General features: G+C 45.8%; 1 protein-coding gene across 1 annotated transcript in view; it reads right to left on the bottom strand.

Annotated features, from left to right (window-relative positions):
* The window catches only part of LOC142291246 (bile acid receptor-like), a 109,202-nt gene that overhangs the window by 77,012 nt on the left and 7,567 nt on the right, over positions 1-24,623 (bottom strand). Inside the window, exons 2-3 of the mRNA XM_075335623.1 lie at positions 9,497-9,859; positions 5,843-5,983 (exon numbers count right to left, since the gene is read on the bottom strand). Coding sequence (XP_075191738.1) covers positions 5,843-5,983; positions 9,497-9,859 — 504 coding nt within the window. The remainder of the gene's footprint in view (positions 1-5,842; positions 5,984-9,496; positions 9,860-24,623) is intronic.

Below are 24,623 nucleotides of genomic sequence, written 5' to 3'. Positions count from 1 at the left end.
CCTACCATACAGTCCCTTTTCATTCAGACGCCGACGGATAGTACGGGTTGACACTGTTGTACCCTCGGACTGCAGGGCAGCTTGAACTTGTTTGGATGTTAGTCGAGGTTCTTTATCCGCCATCCACACAATCTTGTGTTGAAATCTCTCGTCAATTTTTCTTTTCCTTCCACATCTAGGGAGGTTAGCCACAGTGCCATGGGCTTTAACCTTCTTGATGACACTGCGCAGCGTAGACACAGGAACTTTCAGGTCTTTGGAGATAGACTTGTAGCCTTGAGATTGCTCATGCTTCCTCACAATTTGGATTCTTAAGTCCTCAAACAGTTCTTTGGTCTTTTTTCTTTTCTCCATGCTCAATGTGGTACACACAAGGACACAGGACAGGTTGAGTCAACTTTAATCCATGTCAACTGGCTGTAAGTGTTATTTAGTTATTGCCAACACCTGTTAGGTGCCACAGGTAAGTTACAGGTGCTGTTAATTACACAAATTAGAGAAGCATCACATGATTTTTCAAACAGTGCGAATACTTTTGTCCACCACCTTTTTTATGTTTGGTGTGGAATTATATCCGATTTGGCTTTATGACAATTTTTTTTTTTTTCATTGAAGAAAAATTAAATGAAGATAATAATACCAAAGAATTGCAATCATTTTCAGGAAGAAACTGAGTATTATCTGACAGAATTGTAAGGGTGCCAATACTTTTGGCCAGCACTATATGGCTCAGTGATGGCTTATGTTTTGTGTCTTGAGCTGACATTTTTAACAGTACCATTTTTGTGCAGATGCTACGGTCTGATCGCCTGTTATTTCATTTTATGCAAAATTTGTGGCGACCAAAAAGCGTAATTTTGGCGTTTGAAATGTTTTCGCTGCTACGCCGTTTACTGATCAGATTAATTGATTTTATATTTTGATAGATCGGGCATTTCTGAACGCGGCGATACCAAATGTGTGTATATTTTTCATTTTTTTAACCCTTTTATTTTTTAATGGGATGAAAGGGGGGCAATTTGAACTTTTAGGTTTTTTTATTTTTTTCATTTTCAAAACTTCTTTTTTTTTTTTTTTTTAATAGTACCCCTAGGGGACTATAAGGATCAACTGTCTGATTGCTGCTTCCTTTCTCACGATCAGAGCAGCACCGCTCAGATTGAGAGAAGAGCTCATCTCCGTGCTACTATGACAACCATTGGATCCACGTGATGACTTCATGTGACTTCCAGTTTCAGGCTGTAAGTATAGTTTTAGCATGATCGCGATTATAATGGTGCTGTAACATATTGACAGTGCCATTTAAGGGGTTAAACGGCATGGGCGGATCGCAATTCCACTCATGCCTGGCAGGCATACATGTCAGCTGTACAAATCAAGTGCCCCAAGTATCCCCCCACACTGTAATATGGCCCCCAGTATTTTCCCCACACAGTAATATAGCCCCCATTATTCCCCGCACACTGTGATATGGCCCCCAGTATTTCCACCACAAAGTATGATGACCCCAGTATCCCCCCATTGTATCATAGCCCCCAGTGTTTTGCCTACTCTGTAATATGGCTCCCAGTATCCCCTGAAGAGCAAAAAAAGATCTTATATACAACTACCCCTGGATCCTGAGGAGCTTGCAGGCAAACAGGCCCGGTGCGATTATGTCTTCACGCTGGGGCACACAGAGTCTCAGCATGATGACATCAACACGTTGCTTCACATCCCCCACTTTGTACATGAATCTCCCTGCTGTTCTGTAGACCACAGGTCTGAATCGAGCTGTAATCTACCGAGAAAACAGAGAGCAGTGGTGCAAGGAAATTATATCTCCCTGCTCTACAGTAGTGTTAAACTGCATTGGCGAGCTGTGCACACCCATTCAATGTACAGTAGTAATAGACCCTGAGATGGTGGAGCCTGGGTCTACTGGTGCCCCCAAGGCCCCATCAGCCTCCCTATAGAGACGCTACTGATCCTAACGATAGGTCATTGTGACGGGGTGTACATCAGAGCAAAGAGAGACAACAGGCCGAGGATGATCCAACAGGTTTACTAACAGGAATACAGGAACAGCACACGACAAGTCCAAATAAAACAGATTCGGGGGCACCTCCCGATAATCCAAAGTGCCAGATCACGATGAAATAGTCCTCTTCAGAGTCCCAGAAATCCCACACAATCCACTGGACGGCGAGATCTGTCCGCAGAATCAGATCTCGCTCCCTTCCTCTTCAAAACTCAGCTCCCAACTAACTGTTCTAACATGTTCTTCTCTCCTGGGATCAGCCCCTTAGGTGGGCACACCTCCCCCTGGCCATTTGATGCATGAATGGAATTTAGACTGCTGGCTCTGTTCTGTTTACCAAGTTGTAGATTGGAGAAGTCCCATGCTGAGAAGAACAATATATATATGCAACCCCCACCAAATCAATGACAATAGCTACTGCTGAAGCCTGATTGCAATATGATACAGGCTGGGGGGGTATGGTCACTTACATCCCAAGACATAGTATTACAGCAAATACAGTGAGAAGGCAAAACACATCATGACAATTCCTTCCCCTCCCAACTTGTGTACGTACTAGGGACCTCTACAGGTCGCTGGTAAGTACACGCAGGCATGGCTGACAGGACTCAAGGCTCCTCTTGCCTGGACAGTCCATCTGCATTTTGGTGTTGGCTGCCTCTTCTATACTGTATGGTAAAGTTATAGGGCTGCAGAGCCAGGCTCCATCGCAGTAATCGTCCAATGTCCCCAGAGACTCTGTTCAGCCAGGTGAGGGGATTGTGATCAGTAACCACAGTGAATTCTCGCCCATACAGATACGGCCGTAGTTTCTTAAGGGCCCACACTACAGCCAGACATTCTTTTTCAACAGTTGCATAGGCCACTTCTCGGTCCAGCAGTTTCCTGCTGAGGTAGGCAATGGGGTGTTCGTCCCCAGCTGCATTCACCTGGCTGAGGACAGCTCCCAGTCCATAAGCAGAGGCGTCCGTTTGCACAATAAATCTCCGCTTGTAGTCTGGAGCAGCCAGGACAGGATCGCAGACCAGAGCGTCCTTCAGCCGGTTAAAAGCCTCATCACAGGCTGGAGTCCAGATCACCAGCCGGGGCATTGTTTTCTTGGTCAGGTCGGTAAGAGGCAAAACAATGTGTGGTCGGTGTGATGAGCGGCCTCCCTGCAGACGTTCTTCTAGGAAATGATGTGGGGAATCTTCATTGCCACTTTGTCGGTGCGGTAACCAGAAGTCAAGCCAAGAGAGCAGCCCATGTGGACGTGTACAACCCATCCATAGAAATGAGGCCACCAGAACTGCCATTACAGCCGTACAGCCACCAGAACAGCCATTACAGGCTGTAATGGAAGTTCTGGTGGCCTCATTTCTATGGATGGGTTGTACACGTCCACATGGGCTGCTCTCTTGGCTTGACTTCTGGTTACCGCACCGACAAAGTGGCAATGAAGATTCCCCACATCATTTCCTAGAAGAACGTCTGCAGGGAGGCCGCTCATCACACCGACCACACATTGTTTTGCCCCAAAGCCATAATCCAGGGTCACACTCGCTCTTGGAATATATCTCTGGGTACCTCCTGCCAGTTCAATGGCAATTCCTGGTCCCTTTTGAATTGCTTGTGGTTGAATTACTCGGGGATCGGCTATGGTGAGGAAAGCCCCAGTGTCACGGAAGCCAACAACTTTTTGGCCATCCAGCACGACCTCCCGTAGATGTTTGTCCTGAAGATCAGAAGAACAGGTGGCTGGAGCTCGCACCCCATAGACTCCGGGTAGGGGAGCCAGGATATCTGAGTCACTTGGCAAGTCATCAGGCACAGAATCCAGCTCTTCTCCTGGTGAAGGTGTCTGTAGATAATGAACAGGCAAAGGCGGTCTGTAGCTGTTCTGTCTCCGAACACCTGGACATTGGAATTGCATGTGCCCAGGCTGCCCACACCCATAACATCTGCACTCTGGGATTCTTCCTCCACGTCGTATTCCCAAAGGTGGAGCATGAGTAATGCGAGGCACAGTCACACGAAGGTCCCCATGTGTTGACGGTCTAGGGTGATGGTGAACATGGGGCCAGAAGGACCAGGGGCCGCCAGCGTTGGGGGTTTGGTGGTTTTCTTCTCACTGGGTAGTAGTTTTTTCCACTGAGGCTTGATGGTGAGAGCCTCATCAGCTAGAGCTGCAGCTTCCTCCACAGTGGCTGGTCTCCTTTCACGCACCCATTCCCGGATCTCAGCGGGGCACTTGAAGTAAAACTGCTCTTTTAGGAGGACCTGGAGGACGGTCTCCAAGGTTAAGGCCTCCTCTGCCTCCAACCAACGATGCCACAGATGTTTGAGTTTGTGGGCATACATCTTGAAGGACACTTCCTCATCACATGCTAGAGTACGGAACTGAGTCCTGTAAGTGTCTGGCGTTACAGCATAATGTTCTAGAATAGTCTGTTTAATATCCGCATACTCACAGTTCCACCGAGGGTCCATAGCTCTATAGGCTGCAGCAGCTCCACCCTCTAAGAGCCCAACCAGATGCCGGACGTGCTCCCTTTCTGGGACTTCCATTAATCGACACTGATGCTCAAAGTCCTGGAAGAAGCCCTCAATGTCACCAGCAGCCTCATTAAACTGCTTGAAGTCTTTGCAGGACACCCTGGGAAGTTCCCTCATGATGGGTGCTGGGGTTACAGTCTGTCTGGAACCTCTCGCGGCTTCCACAGCGAGCTGCTTATCCAGCAATGCCATCTCCTCCATCCTGCGCTCCTTCGCTTTAGCTCCACGCATGACCTCCATCTTATATTCTATGGTGGTCTCCTCTCCCAGCAAGGCCATCTCCTCCTCGTACCACACAACCCATTGACTTTTTTGGGTATTTACCTCCGGCTCCCGTCTTTGCTCCCCTTGCTGTGGAAATTGTTCCTCGGTGCCATCTTGCATGCAAGCGTTTTCCAATGCCTCAATTAGTTGCTCCTTAGAGAGTCCTTTGTAGTCGACACCTAATTCACGGGCCTTTGTTTGTAGGCTCACCACAGTCCAGTTCCTGTATCCTGAGGTTCTGGTTTCAGACGTTGATTGGCCGTTGTCCTCCATTTCTTCTGCTCTGATACCGCCGCTGCCACCAGTTTGTGACGGGGTGTACATCAGAGCAAAGAGAGACAACAGGCCGATGATGATCCAACAGGTTTACTAACAGGAATACAGGAACAGCACACGACAAGTCCAAATAAAACAGATTCGGGGGCACCTTCCGATAATCCAAAGTGCCAGATCACGACGAAATAGTCCTCTTCAGAGTCCCAGAAATCCCACACAATCCACTGGACGGCGAGATCTGTCCGCAGAATCAGATCTCGCTCCCTTCCTCTTCAAAACTCAGCTCCCAACTAACTGCTCTAACATGTTCTTCTCTCCTGGGATCAGACCCTTAGGTGGGCACACTTCCCCCTGGCCATTTGATGCATGAATGGACTTTAGACTGCTGGCTCTGTTCTGTTTACCAAGTTGTAGATTGGAAAAGTCCCATGCTGAGAAGAACAATATATATATGCAACCCCCACCAAATCAATGACAATAGCTACTGCTGAAGCCTGATTGCAATATGATACAGGCTGGGGGGGTATGGTCACTTACATCCCAAGACATAGTATTACAGCAAATACAGTGAGAAGGCAAAACACATCATGACAGTCATCAATATCAGTGTGTTAGAAAAGCCCTTTAAACATGCCTTACCATACAGAACATCTCAGGATTTGTTGGGTTAAGAGACAAGTTTAGGGAGGAAACAACTGTAGGTTCCACAAACTAATGTTAAATGTATGTGAAATGTACTAAACTTACATTCTGCTAGCATGCCCACAGCCTTACACTTCTTCAGACGACACTCCTGACACTTCCTCCTCATGTACATGTCCATCTCACAGTGGCCACCATTTTTACACCTATACACAGCATTTTTGGTAATGCTTCGACGGAAAAAACCTGTAAAATAAAATAAAGTGATATTATTTAATAAAACAGTATATTACAAAAGTAAGTACACCATCACATTTTTGTAAATATTTTATCTTTTCATGGAAAAACACTGAAGATATGACACTGATACACTGTATAGTAGTCAGTGTATAGCTTGTATAACAGTGTAAATTTTGTGTGCCACCTAAATAGCCTTTAATATTAAAATTACCCCGATACTGCAAACAGTTTGCCAAAATAAGCAGACTAAGAACATGGATTACTGGAACCATGTCCTGTGCTCAGATGAGACCAAGATGCATTTATTTGGTTCAGATGGTGTCAAGCTTGTATGTCGGCATCCAGGTGAGGAGTACAAAGACAAGTGTGTCTTGCCTGCCTACAGTCAAGCATGGTGGTGGAAGTGTCATGGTTTGGGGTTGCTTAAGTGCTGCCAGCTATGAGGAGCTTCAGTTCATTGAGGGAACCATGAATGCCAATCTGTATTGTAATTAACTGAAGTAGAGCATGATCCCCTCCCTTTGGAAACTGAGCTGTAGGGCAGTATTCCAACATGGTAATGACCTCAAACACAGCTCCAAGACAACCACTGCCTTGTTAAAGAAATTAAGGTTAAAGGTGCTGTAGTGGCCAAGCATGTCTTCAGCCCTAAACCCTATTAAACTTCTGTGGAGCATCCTCAAATAGTGGAGGAGCGCAAGGTCTTTAACATCCAACAGCTCTGTGATGTCGCCATAGAGGAGTGGAAGAGTATTTCAGTGGCTCCTGTGAAGCTCTACTGAAGTCCATGCCCAAGAGAGTTAAGGCAGTACTTGAAAATAAAGGTGGCAAATATTGACATTTTGGGTACAATTTGATCATTTCCACTTAGAGTTGTACTCACATTTGTTGCTAGCAGTTTTGACATTAATGGCTCTGTGTTGAGTTATTTAGAGGACACAACAAATTTACACTGTTACACAAGCTGTACACTAACTATTTTACATTGTATCAAGGTGTCATTTCTTCAGTGTTGTCACTTGAAAAGATATAATAAAAGATTTCCAAAACTGTGAGGGATGTACCTTCTCTAAACTCTTGAATACACATGTCCAACTGTTCAATGTTCCAGTATTTTTTGCACAACTTGCTGTTCTCTAACAAGGAGTTTAATGGCAAAATTCACAACAGGTGTTGTAAATGTGTCGCCCAGGGTTATGGGGTACTCGGTCTCGGGCAGTGTACATATAACTGGGGAATGTCACTTTGGTGCTTTGGTGATCATTGCCCAGTTGCTTGCCCTGGGTGCTTTTTGGAAAGGGGAGGATTTACTGAGGATTGTTGTATAAAGATTATACGTGAAGCCACTTGCGGTGTTTCGGCTATAGGGATGGATCCGCTGCTGCACAATGTTCACTACTGGGGCTGGTGTTAGTGGCAGCCTGGATGTTAGGCCCTCCGCAAGCAGGGCCGGGCCCCAGAGGGTAGGTGATGTGACAGGTGTTGAAGAAAGTAGGCCACACAAGAGTTTCAGTGCAACTGGTTCTTTACTCACTTTCTGGTGGCTGCATGAGCCAGACTGTCTGAAGTACAGTACTGAGCAGCGACCGCAGACATAAGCCGGCAATGACACTATGATGCACAGCCTCTGATCAACTTCAGCACTGTCAATCAAAATATGACAATCAGTGGCTCAGCACCTTTGTACAGACACTGCTGTAGCGCTCATATAGTATCATTGCTGGCTCCTGCTCTGTACTGAACTGCAAATAGGACACGACAATCACACATGTGAGCATCGCTATAGAGATGGCAATGCTCTCCTGAACGCCTGTCAATCAAGAAATGACAGTGCTTAGTATGCAAATTGAGAGGGTTTTGGTGCACTCTTGGCGTGGCCAAGAGCCCAGTGCATTGGTACGCGGCGTATGCCCTCTTAATTTGCATACTAAAATAAATTGTTTTCTCTTTAAATCTAAACTAGTAAAAGCAATTCTACAGATATGATTGCTATAGGGGTTAAGTCCCATACAGGGGCAGACATATCATTGGTGCAACCTGTTCAGCCGCAGAAAGGCGCAAAAGGTAGGCAACCTCCGTCTGCCTCTAAAGTAGGTATAATTTTGCATTATGATGAGCTATGACTGAAAAGGGCCAAATTACTGTTCTTGCACAGGGGCCGTCTTCCCTCAGTGGGACTCCCCTACATACCAGCATTAGTGATTTAGTTAGTGTTTGTGAGTGACAGACTCTCTTTAACTATTTTCTTTTCTGCTTATGTAGCGCCCCTGAAGCCATCAGGAGCTACAAGGAACTGCATCCTGTCAAAGATGCAGGGCCTACCCCCAGGGACCCAGAAGACCAGTGCCGGTAAAACCAAAACATGCATATAATCCCTGTTTTTCCCTTCCCCAAGGAAAGGTGACAGGCTAGGGTTGGACCCAATGGATGGCCACCTAGGGGTGGAACCGATCCAGTCCACTAGACGACAACCAGGGAGGAGGGGGCTGACAGTGAGTAAGTGGAAGTGAAAGGAGACTGACGTAACAGTATTGACGGGAGAGTGTAACAGTGACCTGTCAGGCTCAAGCGCGTGGTTGCCGAAGGAGTATGGTGGAGTACTCTCGGAACCATAGCACCAGCGGGGTGCAGAGCCTTAAGTCAGCAAAAACGCTCCAGGCAGACCTGTTAAAATCTGCACGGTGAGGGGACCATCCAGGACCCACCAACCGTAATGTCCGGGGCACCAGCAGTGACAGGAGAACCAGGGACCGGAACAGAGCACCGACCCTACAGGGTTCAAACTGCCCGCCTTACGGACTAAGACTGAAAGACTACCAGGAGGGGAGACCCAGACGCTCCAAGCCACGGGGACCCACCAACCAGGGACAGGTGCAGGGGAAAAAAGCCACCAGGTTACCACACCGTCACTGGGACTAAGGGGACCAGTGGTGAGGACCAGCCTCCATCAGGTTGCAAGCATCACCATCGTAAGTAAATAACCAGTTACACTGCAATCCCTTTTGTGGTCTACCTTCTTTCCGTGCCCTGGTACTGTTAATGGACTTAAACATCAAATACCATCATTTGAACCCAGGGTCCTAGCCCTATAGCCCTACTTGCAGAGGGCCATAACATCCAGGCTGCCATTAACATCAGCCCCAGCAGTGAGACTGCACAGCGGTGGCTCCATCCATATAGCCGCAACCCGCAAGTGGCGTAACGACAAAACCTTTATTATTATTCCCCTGTACATAACCCCTTTTTTAAGTGACCCCCAGGGTCACGGAACTGGGCAACGGCCACCCAGTGAACTGTCCCAGTAAATATACTGCCCGGGATAGAGTACCCCAGAGCCCTGGGGTGCGTTACTTACTGTTACTTTCTCTTCTACAAATGGTGGCCTCCACACATTGGAGTTAATTATGTTTCACAGAGTTTCCCTGATTAGAATTACATCCTATTAAGTTATTTTTTTTTTTACAAAGATACTGTATACATGACTAGTTTTAGAAGAACACAATCTAGTATGTTACTGACCTTTACACCCTTCACAAGTAAGTGCATTGTAGTGATACCCGGAAGCCTTATCTCCACATACGACGCAAAGTTCTTCATGACCTTTCATCCGAATGCTGGAATGACTGATCCTTGTCCTTTTTACAGTAGGGTACATCTCTTCCACACAATGTGCCATGTTTGAGGGTGGTTTATTCATCTCGCATGTGCTGAGGACATATTGCCCTTCACTATAGGAGGTCTCCAGACTGTATGCACTGTAGTGGCATTGTGACGTTGGGGATTGCAACACAGGGGAATAAGACACATTTGTATACTGACAATATGGAGTCGCCTGGAAGTCTGAATCTGAAAGTTGATAATTAATGTGATCTGGCAGGACGTCTGTGAAAACAAACAACAAAATATTTAGCAACGTATTGCTTTCTCTGCTGAACTGGCAGGAACATATTTCTGCCCACAACTTTCTATCATTGAAGCAATGTTATTTGTCTTTAAGTACTGAATCGATCCCGGAGAGCAATAGAAACGGTTCATATTATATAAATCATCTGAACACAAAGGAAGGTCACGCCGCAGGTGGATTTTAAAAACATACGATACATTTATATTAATTATTAAAACCCACATTAAAATAAAAATCTACCAAAAACTGAATATTTTTGTTCCAGTTTGAAAATGCTGAAAATATGTGTCACAATAAAAATGTAAAAAAACAACATGAAATAAAATTAAAATAAGTAGCACATCAAATAAAATGTACTTGTCTGAACTTATAAAAATATAGGGATGATACATAGATTTCAAACATACTTTGATAAGCCTCGTTCACACGTCCATGTTTCCAGTACATGTGATGTCCGTTTCCACACGTACCAGAGACATGGACACATGTAGACCCATTAAATTCAATGGGTTTGCACAAGTCTGTGTTTTGACACGGACCATGTGTCTGTGTGGAGCACACATGTGTCCTCGTACTCCACATGGCGACATATTCGTTTTCTGCCAACAGGACGGGTGTCACATGGACCGTACACTGATGTGATCTATGTGACATCAGTGTGACACAAACTGGAGAAAACACCTGTCCCTTAATAAAAAAAAAAATTATACTTACCTGTCTCCGGCGCTGCTGTTGTTTCCGAGTCCTGCTCATTATGCTCATACATATTCACTGCACTGACCATGGACCCGGAAGTAAAAGCAGCGCCAGAGACAAGTAAGTATACAAATTCATGCTGTTTGTGTCCCCTTTCACTCAGATTAGCTGCACTGTTTAGTCCAGCATAGGGATTAAAAGGGACAGCTGTCGAGGAGTGGGGGCGTCATATTGTTCTTTTTAGGGTGCCAACCCCGGTGGCTAGGCAGAAACAACTTAGGGTATCAGTGGTCTGGTCTCTGATTATTGATACAGGTGCTGTGCTTTATGCACTTTATACTTGCTAATGTTTGCACACCAAGTGTACTTTCATTTTGAGTGTCTGCTATTATATTATTAAATGAAAGGATTGCGGTGAGGTTGCAATTTGTAGTGTTATCATCTACCCACTAATTAATTTTTTTGTGAGGGCAGTTATATTTTTGGCATCTTCAGTTTGTGCAGTTATCTCTTCTCCCAGTACAGCTGCACTTCCTAGTCTAATATAGGGATTGAAAGGGATGGCCGGCGGTGAACGGGGGCACCATATCATTAACTATAGGGTGCCAACCTCCGCGGCAAGGAAGGGACAACTTAAGGCAACATTGGCCCAGTCCCCTCTTTGATATGGAATCCATATCATTTTTTGTATGCTCTGTATGTTTTGTGGTACTAACTTGCTTTTAATTTATTAAAATAAAACTTGTCTTTTAGGGTTTTTTTTAGCTAATCTATGAACTCAACAGCTCTGTCCACATAGACAGTATGAGCTGCTGAGCTATTGGCTAAATAAATAATTTAAGAAAAAGTTTTGATACCATACCAGCCATGATAAAGCCAACAGCTAGGGGCTGGTATTCTCAGGCTGGGGAGACCCATGGTTATTGGGCCCCTCAGCGTAAAAATAGCAGCCTGCAGCCACCCAGAATTGGCACATCCATTAGATGCGACAATCTCTGCACATTACCAGGCTCATCCTGATTGCCCTGGTGCTGTGGCAATTAGGGTAATAAGGGGTTAATGACAGCTCACAAATGCCACTCAGCCCTAAATTAGTAATGGGAGGTATTTATAAGACCCCCATTACCAATGTGGAAGTGAAAAGAAATATATACAAACACTGAAAAAATCTTTTATTTGAAATAAAAAAGAAAAAAAAAAAACACTCTCTTTCTCTAATTGATTAATCCCAAAAATACCCAGTTACGACATAATCCACACACAGAGTCCCATGACGATTCTGGCTCTGCTACATACATACTGAAGGAACAGCATGCGGGCACAGAACATGTCCGCATGCTGTGGGCTTCTAGCAGAGAATGAGTGGTAATGTCTCTCAGTTTATTTGTGGTCATAGCTGGAGGTTCTCACTGTACTTATTTTTTTCACACCAAGCCGATCATTTTATTGATATAATTTTGGCTATATATATGATGTTTTGATCGCTTGGTATTACATTTTTTTCTGTTGTTGCAGCGACCAAAAACCTGCAATTTTGGTGTTTTGATTTTTTGCGGATAGGATTAATTTATTTTATATTGATTGATATTATATGATAGCTCGAACTTTTATGAATGTAGCAATATTATATATGTGTATTGTTAATTTTATATTTTTTTATTAGTATTATTATTATTATTATTATTATATTAAAAAGGGAGTCATTTTATTTTTTTTTCTATATTTAATAGTCCCCTTAAGGGATTTGAACCTGCAATAGTCTGATCACTTTCTCTATACAGTAATGCCACATTGCTGAATAGAGAAGAAATCACAGTCTCTTATCAACACCAGCCACAGACTGGTTTTCACAGGCATACTATGATGACAGACATAGGGGTCATCAGTTGATGACTTCTGGCTCTCAAGATAACTCATTGGCATCCCTCAATTATGGCTCAGAGGAACACGCCCCCTGCCGGCGCATGTTAAATGCGGAATTTAGAGATTTACAGCAGCACTAAACAGGTTATAAGCCGCGGGCGCAGTGCCGCCTTACCCGTGGCTGTTAGAGGCAGATAAAGTTTGAATAATTCAGCCTTTAACTGTGGGGAAAGATGTGGACTCGGCTTGTGAGCCTACATCAAAGATAGAAAGATGACTTTTGACATGCATAGCATGTCATAAGTTGTAAAAAAGTTCAGGGCTAGTGAAGAGCAGTTACATTTTTTTGTTTCTAGTTAATAAATGTTTCATATTTTATATATAAAAAAAATAAATGCAAAAGTTAATGTAATAAAAGAAAATACATTTCTCATGAAGCTGCAACAATTTTTACTCTGCCATGAACTTTATATGTGGAATGTGATTTTCTCCAGACCACAAGATCCTGTTTTAATTTTTTATCTGTCTTAAAAGTTTGCATTTTCAATTTCAACTGGATAAGCACAGTATTCTATGCACATTCCATTACAGGCAGCAATTAATGGGATATACAAAGTATTTTTTACTTACAGATCATGCAACACACATTTAAGTCAAGTTCACACAGTTCATACTATTTTGTCATTACAATACATAAATACATGAGTGTATTTGTGAACCTTTGTTTTATATATTTATATATTGTTTTCCCCCTTTCTCTTTCCCTCCTCCTCTCATTTGCCCCCGTAATTTCCGTTTTATTGATCCTTGTTCTTTTTTCCCCTCCTCTTTTTGTCATCTTTAATACATACAAATATATTAGAGATGCATGCTACATACTCTTCCATGTGAGTGATCTTCCCCTCCGGAATCCGGTTTTGAAAAAGAAAGAAAGACAAAGAAACACCACTATGATGTTGTCATATACCACTATATAAGAATTAATAATGTCATATGTATTGTGGTAATATACTGTTACTCTATCAATGTACTTCAGGTTCACTCCCATGTTTGTTATAATACTTATGCGTCCCAGTATGCACTCCGCGCCTGCCCCGTCTTGTTGCCGGCGTGCTCTCCATCACCATGGTGCCCGCGCGGGAGCGGGATGACGCGTCCCCGCCCCCATACGCGTGTGCGGTCATCTGACGACGAGCTCCGCCCGCACTGTGACGTCGGCAGACGCGGCAACGCGTCACGAGGAGGGACTAGGTATGCGGAAGTGCCTGCATTACAAGTACAAATATAGCAGGGCAGAGAAGGCTCGGCACCCCTCTCCTTCCCTGAAGAAGCTCGGTTGTGGATCATCTCCACAGCCTGCGAAACGTACATAGGTTGGATGAGGGGGGGATTCTTCCTTGGCTAACTTCTGACCATGCACGAGTCACTTTACCTATGGCCTGCACATGGCACTTTGATTAGGCACATCTGCACTTTCACGTGAGTTTTTTGTAGGAGTCCCCTTTAAGATGGCACTGCTTAATATAGTGACATAAATAAGAGATTATTGTGTACTCCCTACTTTTTCTCATGTGCTGTACTATTATATTTATGTGCTCTGGCCCCCATTGACAATTTTTCTGCATGGCCATTTGTTGCCTTCATGTCTGTTTTTATCATTCCTATGTCACTATATTTGTATCAATAAATGAATTTTGCACCTTGAACTCTCTTTTCTTCGGTTTTTATAGCTTTGTTTGAGTTGGTGGTAATGGTTGCAGCTACACTGCTTATCTGCCCATTATGTTAAATATGGTTGTCCATTGGAGATTTCATCACTTTATATATATATATATATATATATATATATATATTGTGACGATGTGGGCCCCGAGTGTATGGGGGCCACACGTCAGGTAGCAGGATTAAAGCACACCGGAGCAATTTGTCTCTTTAACAGACCATATGGTTTATTAACAGCTCCATAAACCATACCAGGTCACATAAGATAAAGATGCCGTTCCTTGGCTTTCTCCTCAAAGACCAACACATAATATAAAGTCCACACACTGTTGGACTTCCACACACGTGTCACTGACCCTTGTCAGTATCCAGACCCCAGGTCCAATCCTGGTTACCGTCCTCTGAAGGCGGCTAGTGTCCTTACCAGGTTCCCCCTGGCTCCAGCCAGTCTTTACACATGGACCTAAAAGCCCCTTTCCTTCAGGAGGTCTCCTGAGCAGAGCAAAACACACTGCTTCTGCTCTCACTGTCTCCAGCACACACACTGGTAGTCTAGAGCCAGTCTCTACCTAGACTGCCCTAGACACACTCCACCTAGGTTCAGAGACAGGATTGCTTTAACCCCTGGAGCCACACCCACAGGTGGTAAGGAGTGTGTAATCAGCATCACACACCCTTCCATGGCTCTGCATGTAATGCAATCCTGTGGAACCACAGGTCCCAGCCAACTTCACATTGCAGAGCACCCACGCTTCTGCAAAACATACCGGCCCTTTATAATACAGCCGGTTGGTGCCTCACAATATATATATATATATATATATATATATATATATATATATATATAGCATATCTCCCAACCGTCCCAGATACAGCAGGACTCTCACGCTTTTGAGCCTTGGATCCCGAGTCCCGCCCGTGAGCCTGTGTATCCTGTGGCTCCGCCCACCCACTGTAGCCCCGCCTCGCTGTTTCTCCCTTCTATTCATTACAGAGTCGAGCACGCACCTTGAAACTCCTGTGACTGCTGCTGAGGTATGAATCACCGCCTGCAGCAGACCAGACCCCCCCTGCACCAGAGCTGCCCCCCAACCCCCTCCCCACCTGCACCAGAGCAGACATCCCCAGCCCCGGAGCCTGTGCTTCTCTGCAGCTGTTCTCTCTGATTCCCCGTGTGTGGCTTCTCACTGCTGCAGACACACGGGGAATCAGGAAGCTGAGGAGAAGACCGTGCAATCAACACTTATCTCTCCTGCAGATAGCACTGGCCAGTAATAACCAATGCAGAGTTACATCTGCCAGGCTTCTATTAGCTTACCGATCACGTGGTCTCCTGCCTGTGGAGCTGCTGGGTCCTAGCTACCCAACAGGTTCAGCTCTTTATCCTGGCTCCCCTACCAGTTAAAGGGAACCTGTCAGCCGAAATTTCACAATATAACTAAGATTCCCCTTCTGCAGCTCCTGGGCTGCATTCTAGAAAGGTTCCTGTTGTTATTGTGCCCCCTTTGAAAACTAAAAAAATACTTTTTAAAGTCTTACCTTTTTGTATGCAAATGTGGTTTTATGGTCACTGGGGTGGGCTGTCTGGCGTCCGTTATTCCCCCTCCTGCCGCTTTGCGCCATCCCCCATTGCTCATTTCCATACATGAGGACGCCTTCCTCATGTAACTGTCCTCCCGAAGTTTTGCGCATGCCCAGTGCCACTCTCGCGGGACTGAGCACTGTGCAAAGTGTGAACGCTTTTGAGGTGATTGTGCAGGCGCGAGATTATGGGCGGCGCTGTGATTGTCATCAGCAGTGTCATCCAAGTACCCGCCCATAATCTCGTGCCCGCGCTTCTCACTCTGCCTCCACCGTTATGCGCAAGCGCTGGCCATATGAACTCACGTCACCTATTACCGCAGGCGCAAGATTATGGGCGGCGCTGTGATTGTCATCAGCAGCGTCATCCAAGTTCCCGCCCATAATCTCGTGCCCGCTCTTTTCCCTCTGCCTCCACTGTTATGCGCAAGCGCAGGCCATATGAACCATGTTGCTTATTATCGCGGGCACGAGATTATGGGTGGGTACTTGGATGACACTGCTGATGACAATCACAGCGCCGCCCATAATCTCGTGCCTGCGCAATCACCTCAAAAGCGTTCACACTTTGCACAGTGCTCAATCCCGCGAGAGTGGCACTGGGCATGCGCGAGACTTCGGCAGGACAGTTACATGAGGAGGGCGTCCTCATGTATGGAAATGAGCAATGGGGGACGGCGTACAGCGGCAGGAGGGGTAATAACGGACGCCAGACAGCCCGCCCCCATGACCATAAAAACACATTTGCATACAAAAAGGTAAGACTTCATAAAGTATTTTTTTAGGTCTCAAAGGGGGCACAATAACAACAGGAACCTTTCTAGAATGCAGCCCAGGAGCTGCAGAGGGGGGATCTTTTATTTTTATTGCGAAATTTCTGCTGACAGGTTCCCTTTAAAGGGAACCTGTCAGGTGCAATGTGCACTCAGAGCCACGAGCAGTTCTGGGTGGATATTGCTAATCCCTCCCTAACTGTCCCTGTATACACTAGCATAGATAAAGGGATCTTTAGAAAAAGTATTTTTAAAGATCTTATATCTTATGCTAATTAGCGCGGGGACTAGTCCCAAGGGCGTTACTTCACTTGGCTAGTCGGCTCACATAGCGTGTTAGTACTCACACAGGGGCGTAATAACATGCTAACATGCTAACATGCTATGTGAGCTGACTAGCTAAGTGAAGTAACGCCCTTGGGACTAGTCCCCGCGCTAATTATCATAAGATATAAGATCTTTAAAAATATTTTTTCTAAAGATCTCTTTATCTATGCTAGTGTATACAGGGACAGTTAGGCAGGGATTATCAATATGTACCCAGAACTGCTCCTGGCTCTGAGTGCATATTGCACCTGACAGGTTCACTTTAAAGGGAACCTGTCACCAGATTAGGGGCCTATAAGCTGCGGCCACCACCAGTGGACTCTTATATACACATTCTAACATGCTGTATACATATCTCCCAACCGTCCCGGATACAGCGGGACTGTACCGGATTTCAGCGGGTGTCCCAGTGTCACGATCGTGAGGCTTTTGTCCCGTGGCTCTGCCCACCCGCTCTCTCCCCGTCTGACTTTCTCCCCGTCCTAATGCACATGAGCAGAGCCGAGCGCTGCTTCACTGCTCTGGCTCTGTGCTGCCGCTGTTATTAGTGGGCGGCAGCAGCATTTTCCTGGCTGCCGGCGCTTTAAATCGGCACCTGCAGCTCAGCGTGCACTCACTGCTCTCAGCTGGGCTGCTTGTGTACGGAAGTGCATCTGTGGACAGAGCTACCGAGCAACATGCTGACCTCTGTCCACAGATGAAGAGACTGGAGGAAGAGGAGCTGCAGCACCAAGGAACGCTGTATGTGACCCCCCCCACCTACCCAAAGCTGTATGCCCCAACCCCCTTCTCACCAGAGCTATATGCCTCCAGTCACCCCCCTCACCACATCTGTATGGCCCCCTCACCAAATTTGTATGCCCCCCCACCAGATCTATATGCCCCCCAGCACCCCCCCAGCTCTGTATGCCTCCAGCCCCCTACCACCAGATATGTATCCACCAGCCCCCCCTCACCAGATCTGTATGCCCCAGCCCCCCCTCACCAGATCTGTATGCCCCAGAAGCCCTCTCCTCACCAGAGCTATATGCCTCCAGCCACCCCCCCTCACTAGATCTGTATGCCCCCTAGACTCCACACCAGATTTGTATACCCCCCAGCCCCCACACCAGATTTGTATACCCCCCAGCCCCACACCAGATTTGTATGCCCCTTAGCCCCCACACCAGATTTGTATGCCCCCCAGCCCCCCCACCAGATCTATATGCCCCCCAACACCCCCCAGCTCTGTATGCCTCCAGCCCCCTTCCACCAGATATGTATCCCAGCCCCCCTCACCAGATCTGTATGCCCCAGCAGCCCTTTCCTCACCAGAGCTATATGACTCCAGCCCCCCCCTCACCAGATCTGTGTGCCCCCCAGCCCCCACACCAGATTTGTATGCCCCTATCTTCCCATCAGAGCTGTATGTGCCCCCAGAGCTGTATAAGCCCCAACACCAGAGCTATATGCCCCTTAGTAATATCTATGCTACCAGTAATTTGTATGCCCCACAGTAAAGTGTATTTCCCCCAGTAATGTGTGTACCCCTTAGTAACGTGTATGCCCCTCAGTGAAAAACACAGACGTTCTTCACTGATGTGTTAAACACGCATATGTCCCTTCATACTCCGTGATTCACAGCACACAGTGGTTGTCCATGTGCAATCCATGATACGTGATCCGTACTCCGTGATTGCACATGGACATATACTCACCTGCCCCCGTTCCTGCTCTCCGTGGTGCTGAAGAGTCCCGCGATTCAGCATCCAGCCACCGCTCTCTCACCTCTGCAGCTACTTCCGGGCCGGCTCTGGCTGCATAAATGAATATGCATGCCATAATGTGCCGGTCAGGAAGAAGCAGAGAGCAACTGCCGAACTCAGCATCGCTGGAGAAGGTGAGTTGAAAAAGCTTTTTATTTTAAATGTCCGTGTTTTTCTGGTACGTGTTTCATGGATCACACCATAGTGGGGTCTGTGGGACATTAAAGATGCCAGAAAAAATCTGGACATGTTTCTGTGCGGCAATCACGGATACGCATGTACGCTGCACGGAGACACGGTCAGTGAAAAATCACTGATTTGTGTGCAGACCCATTGCTTATAATGTGTCTGCATAGGTCAGTGATTCTGGTACGTATAAAAACTAGCACATACATACCAGAATCACTGACATCTGAAACAGGCCTAATATGTATGCCCCTCAAGTACTGTCTATGCCCCAAGACCCTCCTGTGCTGTATATACTGTAGCCCCCAGCCCCTCTTGTGCTGTATATACTGTAGCCCCCAGCCCCTCCTGTGCTGTATATACTGTAACCCCAGCCCCTCCTGTGATGTATATACTGTAGCCCCCAGCCCCTTCTGTGCTGTATATACTATAGCCCCCAGCCCTTCCTGTGCTGTATATACTGTAGCCCCCAGCCCCTCCTGTGATGTATATACTGTAGCCCCCAGCCCTTCCTGTGCTGTATATACTGTCTATATATATATATATATATATATATATATATACAGTGTGTATATATATATATATATATATATGCTGTGTATGTATCACAAGGGAGGATGGGGGTTTTATATACTATATATATATATATATATATTAGTATATAAAACCCCCATCCTCCATTGTGATACATACACAGCGGTGTCAGTGTGCACTGTGCGTGGCTAGGTCTGTTAAAGTGTTGCCAAGTGATCACATGCCGAGGAGGAGCTGGATAGAGACAAGCGGGGTAGGGGAGTGCGGCTGCTGCCGGCTTCCCCATATTATTACCTCCAATGTGTGTGTATGTATGATGTATATATCTATGTATGTCAGTGTAGATGACTGTGTATAAATTTGTCTGTTTATATGTATTTTAGGGAATTTGTCTTCAAATATGTACCGTATATGTGCGTATGCCTGTGCCCACGATCAGTACTCGCTGTGTCCTGGAGGCACTGTGGGAACTTAGTATAATAATTATTTTCATTACTCTGTCTGAAATCTTGCAGGAAGCTGGTTTATGGTGAAATTATGTTCTTTCCAATTTTCAAATTATGGCCCCAACAGTGCTCACTGGAACCTTCAGTAGTTTAAAACAGAGTTTGGGTGCTTTATGTATGCAAACCACTTGTGCAAGCATCACTGCGCGGGTATGCTTAGTGCTCAGCCTAGTACGAGCCACTTGTAGTGTTCGCACAGCATGCACTGGGGGTAACAACAGCATGATCGGATGTAGTATGCACCAAAAAAATGGCAAAACCCTACCCATCCTCCCCTGGAAGTGTTCTGTTTATGGTTGGCTCCATGTGGGCGGAGACCTGAACTGCCCAATTAGTGACTTCGATTGCAGTTTAGGTAAAATCCGGGTTGAAAACCGAACTTTATCTAAAGTCCAGCTGAACCCACCGAACCAAACGTCTACTGGTCCACTCATCTCTATACTATGAAGTGCCATCCAATCAGTCTTACTACATTTGGTTGAACCTGACCAGAAAGTATAGCTCTGTACGCTACAGAATTCACGCGACTGCTTTTGTCATCAATAAACACTAGTGACCCAGTGCCAGTGGAAGCCATGCATGCCTATGCCATCACAATGCCTACACCATGTTTAAGAGAGGGTATGGTGTGCTGTGGATCATGAGTCTTCCAAGCCTTCCATACTTTCTCCTTTCCATCATTGTGGTACAGGATAATTTTAGTTTCATCTCTTCAAAGAATGCTTTCACAGAACTGGGCTGGCTTCTTTAGACTTTTATTTTTGCAAAATCTAATTTTGTCTTAATGCTTTTAAGGCTGATTAATGCTTTGCACCCTGTGGTGAACCCTCTGTATTTATTCTCATGAAGTCTTTTCTTTCTATATGGTAGAATTTGATACTAAAACACTTACTTAGCAGATGTTGCGAGGTGGATTTTGTTCACTATGGAAAGAAAGGATTCAATCATGCACTACTGTTGTCTTTTGTGGACCTCCAGGCCTTTTTGAGTTGCCAAGTTAACCAGTACGCTTTTGATTTTTTGCACAATGTACCAAACTGTTGATTTGGCCACTCCTATCATTTCTGCCATCTATCTGATGGATTTCTTCTTTTTTTCAGTCTAAAGATAGTCTGTTTCTCTACATTAAGAGCTCCTTGACAAAATGTTGTAGGTTCACAGCTTCCAAATGTAAATGCCAAACCTGGAATCAGCTCCAGACCTTTTACATGCTTAATTGATACTGGATTAACAAGGGAATAGCTCATGCAGCAAATTTAAGAGCTTTTGAGATAATTGCCTAATTACTTTTGTTCCCTTGAAAAAGAGGCAGCTGTAATTCATAAACTCTTACTCTAATTAGGATGTAAATACCCTTAAATTAAAGCTGAGTCTGCAATTTAAGCCAAAATTGAATATATAACTGTATCTTAAATATGTTTTGATAAACAGCTAAAATGGCACAACTTGTGGCACTGTCCAAATATTTCTGGACCTAAGCTATATATCTCTCATTAAAATTGTAACATCAAGAAGGAGTAGACTCTCGCGCTGTCATAAGAAGACGTGTGATTTATCTGAGGAAGGAGATGTTATCTCTGAAACCGTAATAAAATCATGTTTAATCATTACTACTGACATTTTCTTAGGACAGTGCGGGAGTCCACTTATATTTGAAATTTTGATGTTAACTCCTCGAGGTGCCTGCTGCAGCCGTAACCTACACGCTTTCAATAGCAGTTGTGACTATTTTCACAACTGTATCAGGTGAGCACATCTGAAATTTATTCTACAAATGTTTGTAACGTTAATACCCTATTAGCGCCTTTTGTCTTTTCAGTTTCCTTCAACATCAAAAAGAAAACATTATGGAATTAAGAAAATCACAGGATCAATAGACATTGAGCTTTATCATTTGCATATCCTTTTCATGTCTATAGATTTAGTGATTTCCAAAATTCCATAATTTTTCATTCTTGCGGTTGCAATTTCCTTTATGAGAAATGTATATTTGTTACACAAGTGTCCAGGATTCATGCTTTTCTGCCCTTACACTGGTCCTCTTGTGCCGCCCCTGCAGCAGTCGAACAGCTCGGATGTGGGGTTGCTGTGGCTCAAGGATCTCCCGACCCGGGGGCTTGCAGCCACTCGAGAATGTAAGGGGGGGTATTTACAGAGGATAAGTGTTCGTGACGCCACCCATGGTTCGTGGTGAGGGGAGTACTGCTGCTGCCGATAGGAGTACCCGGGGGAGATGCAGTGGGGAAGCCAGATGGAGTTCCCTCCACGGGTAGGGGCGACCCCGGGACTCTGGAGATATAGATGGCGGATAGCGTTGTGTAGGCTATGCGGGCAGGCAGGACGCAGGGAGAGCAGTGTACTCACTCAGGCTGTCTGGATGTTGGTGCAACCATTAAGCAGACTCTGACATTGGAGTAAACCAAGTCTCTGGGTGCCGCTGCCTCTCTGGGGAGCTCATCCGGGAATCCATCCCCGCTGGTATTGCTTAGTGGTCCAGAGCCTGCCTTCATGCACATGTATATACTGTAGATGTTTCTGAGTGACCCCCCGGCCTGAAGCGATTAGGGTCCCGCTCCCTATATTTGAATAGGAGAGCTGTGCTCTCGATGGCTGACACTTGGGATTTCAGTGGGCCGCATAAGCTAAAAAAAAGCCCTATCCCCCTCGTTGTGTTGGTGCCTTCGATCTCTGAGCTCTTGGGGAAAGTTCATAAAGAGACTATCCTCCACAGGGAAATTACCAGGTTGCGTGAAGCCACTCCCTGATCTAGGGTCCTGTACTCTGCCGTACTCGGTATCGGTCCGGTTACTGGACTTTCCGGTGCCGACCATTCTCCAAAACTAAGTCTAGGCACCCTTCTCCAATACCCTGCGACCGGGTCTCCGACTCCTCCATTCCCAGACCACCGTCTGCGAACCAACCAAAGTCACACAGGGAGCTACAACTCCCTCGGCGCCTCACTCTCTGAGGGCTACTACTCGACTGACTATGTCCCTCCCACCAGTCTGCCTGACCCCTAGGTGGGTGGCCCTTTTCCAGCTAGACCACCCACTGGTGTGCCTGACAGGGTGTGGTGTGAGGTGTGGTTAGTATTTGAGTGCTCATGGAAGCAATACCAGTGGTTAGGATCCCAGAACCCTGGAGGGTGAGTTCTGCACCATAAGAGACAGGGGTGCAGTTCCCTGTGACACCCTGATAGAGTCAGGGGCATCACACTCTTAACTCTGTTGTTTTCCATGTTGTGCTTTTCAGGTGGCTCAGCATGCTCTCAGGGCCTATATAAGGTTCACTAAGACAAAATTCTATGTCTTGGTATTAAGACTTTTACAGTAGTGTTCTTGAGTCCTGTCTGCCTGTGGATTCCAGCACCACTGCTACCTGCTTCCCAGACTCCTGTCTACCAGCAGCTTCAATTAAATATGCTACTGGTCTCCTGTAAGCCTGCAACTTCCAGTACCTGTGCTACCAGTCTTCTGTATACCAGCTCCCAGTACCTCTGCTACTTACTTCCTGGCTTTCAGAACTTGTGCTATTAGCTTTCCAGACTCATGCCTGCCAGTAAATACCTGTACCTCTACTACCAGTCTCCTCTCTGCCTATGGCTTCCAGCTCTATTGCTACTGGTCTCCTGTGTGCCTGCAGCTTTAAATACCTCTGCTACTGGTCTCATGTTTAGCTGCGGCTTTAAGTACCTTTCCTACAAATCTCCTTCTACAAGCTTCTCAGCTTGCAGGACCTTTACTACCAGTTACATGCTTGCCTCACCTTAAAGGGAACCTGTCACCACTTTTTTGGCCTATAAGCTGTGGCCACCACCATTCTAACATGCTGTATATAAGAGTCCAGGCCGGGGGTATAACATAAAAAGCACTTTATAATACTTACCTAATGGTTGCTGCGGTGGCCTTATGGGAGTCTCCGTTGTCCGGTGCCGGCGCCGCCTCTTTCGGCCATCTTTGTCCTCTTTCTGAGGACTCAGGGCAGATCAAAGTGTGCCTGCTCAGGACCTGAATGCCGGCGAGTGTGTATGACATCGGACACATCATGCATCGCGGCTACAGAAGGAGCACAAAGAAGGACAAAAGAGGCGGCGCCGGCACCGAACAATGGAGACGCCCATAAGGCCCACAGCCCGGCCTGGGCTCTTATATACAGCATGTTAGAATGCTGTATATAAGAGTCCGGTGGTGGTGGCCGCAGCTTATAGGCCAATAAAGTGGTGACAGGTTCCCTTTAATGCTGCACCGATGCCTATGGTCCGTGTGCCCACCCAGAACTCGGACTTGGAGGATCCAACTTACCAGACGAGCCTAACGGTACTTATTTATGTTATTGGAGTGTGAATATTGTGGATTCAATCTGAATACAGCTAAAGCACAAAGGAACCCATATGGAAAGAAGAAGTAAATATATGTGTGAAACAAACCACGATATGTAATAAACTTTAGATTCTTCAAAGTACCCCATTTTACGCTGATAGTTTTCATTCCTTTGCCATTTTTTTACAGCAGCTTCATCAGTTAGTTATGTGAAATGGTTCCAATGAACAGGTTTGCCTTGTCAAGAATTCATTTGAGGCATTCCAGACTTTCAGAAAGTCTTTGTGACCGTCAAGTCTGTTCTGCAACGGCAGTGTTGGTACACAGATACACACGTGGTCAAAATTGTTCGTACCCCTTGTTTAATGAAAGAAAAACCCACAATGGTTACAGAAATAACTAGAATTTGTCCAAAGAAATAATAAATACAAATTCTAGGAAAATGAACAATTGAAAGTCAGACATTGCTTTTCAAGCATGCTTCCACAGA

This window comes from Anomaloglossus baeobatrachus, chromosome 2 (genome assembly GCF_048569485.1).
Source record: "Anomaloglossus baeobatrachus isolate aAnoBae1 chromosome 2, aAnoBae1.hap1, whole genome shotgun sequence".
NCBI lineage: Eukaryota > Metazoa > Chordata > Amphibia > Anura > Aromobatidae > Anomaloglossus > Anomaloglossus baeobatrachus.
Note: the sequence above shows the minus strand (reverse complement) of the source record. Positions and strands in the feature narration are given on the sequence as shown.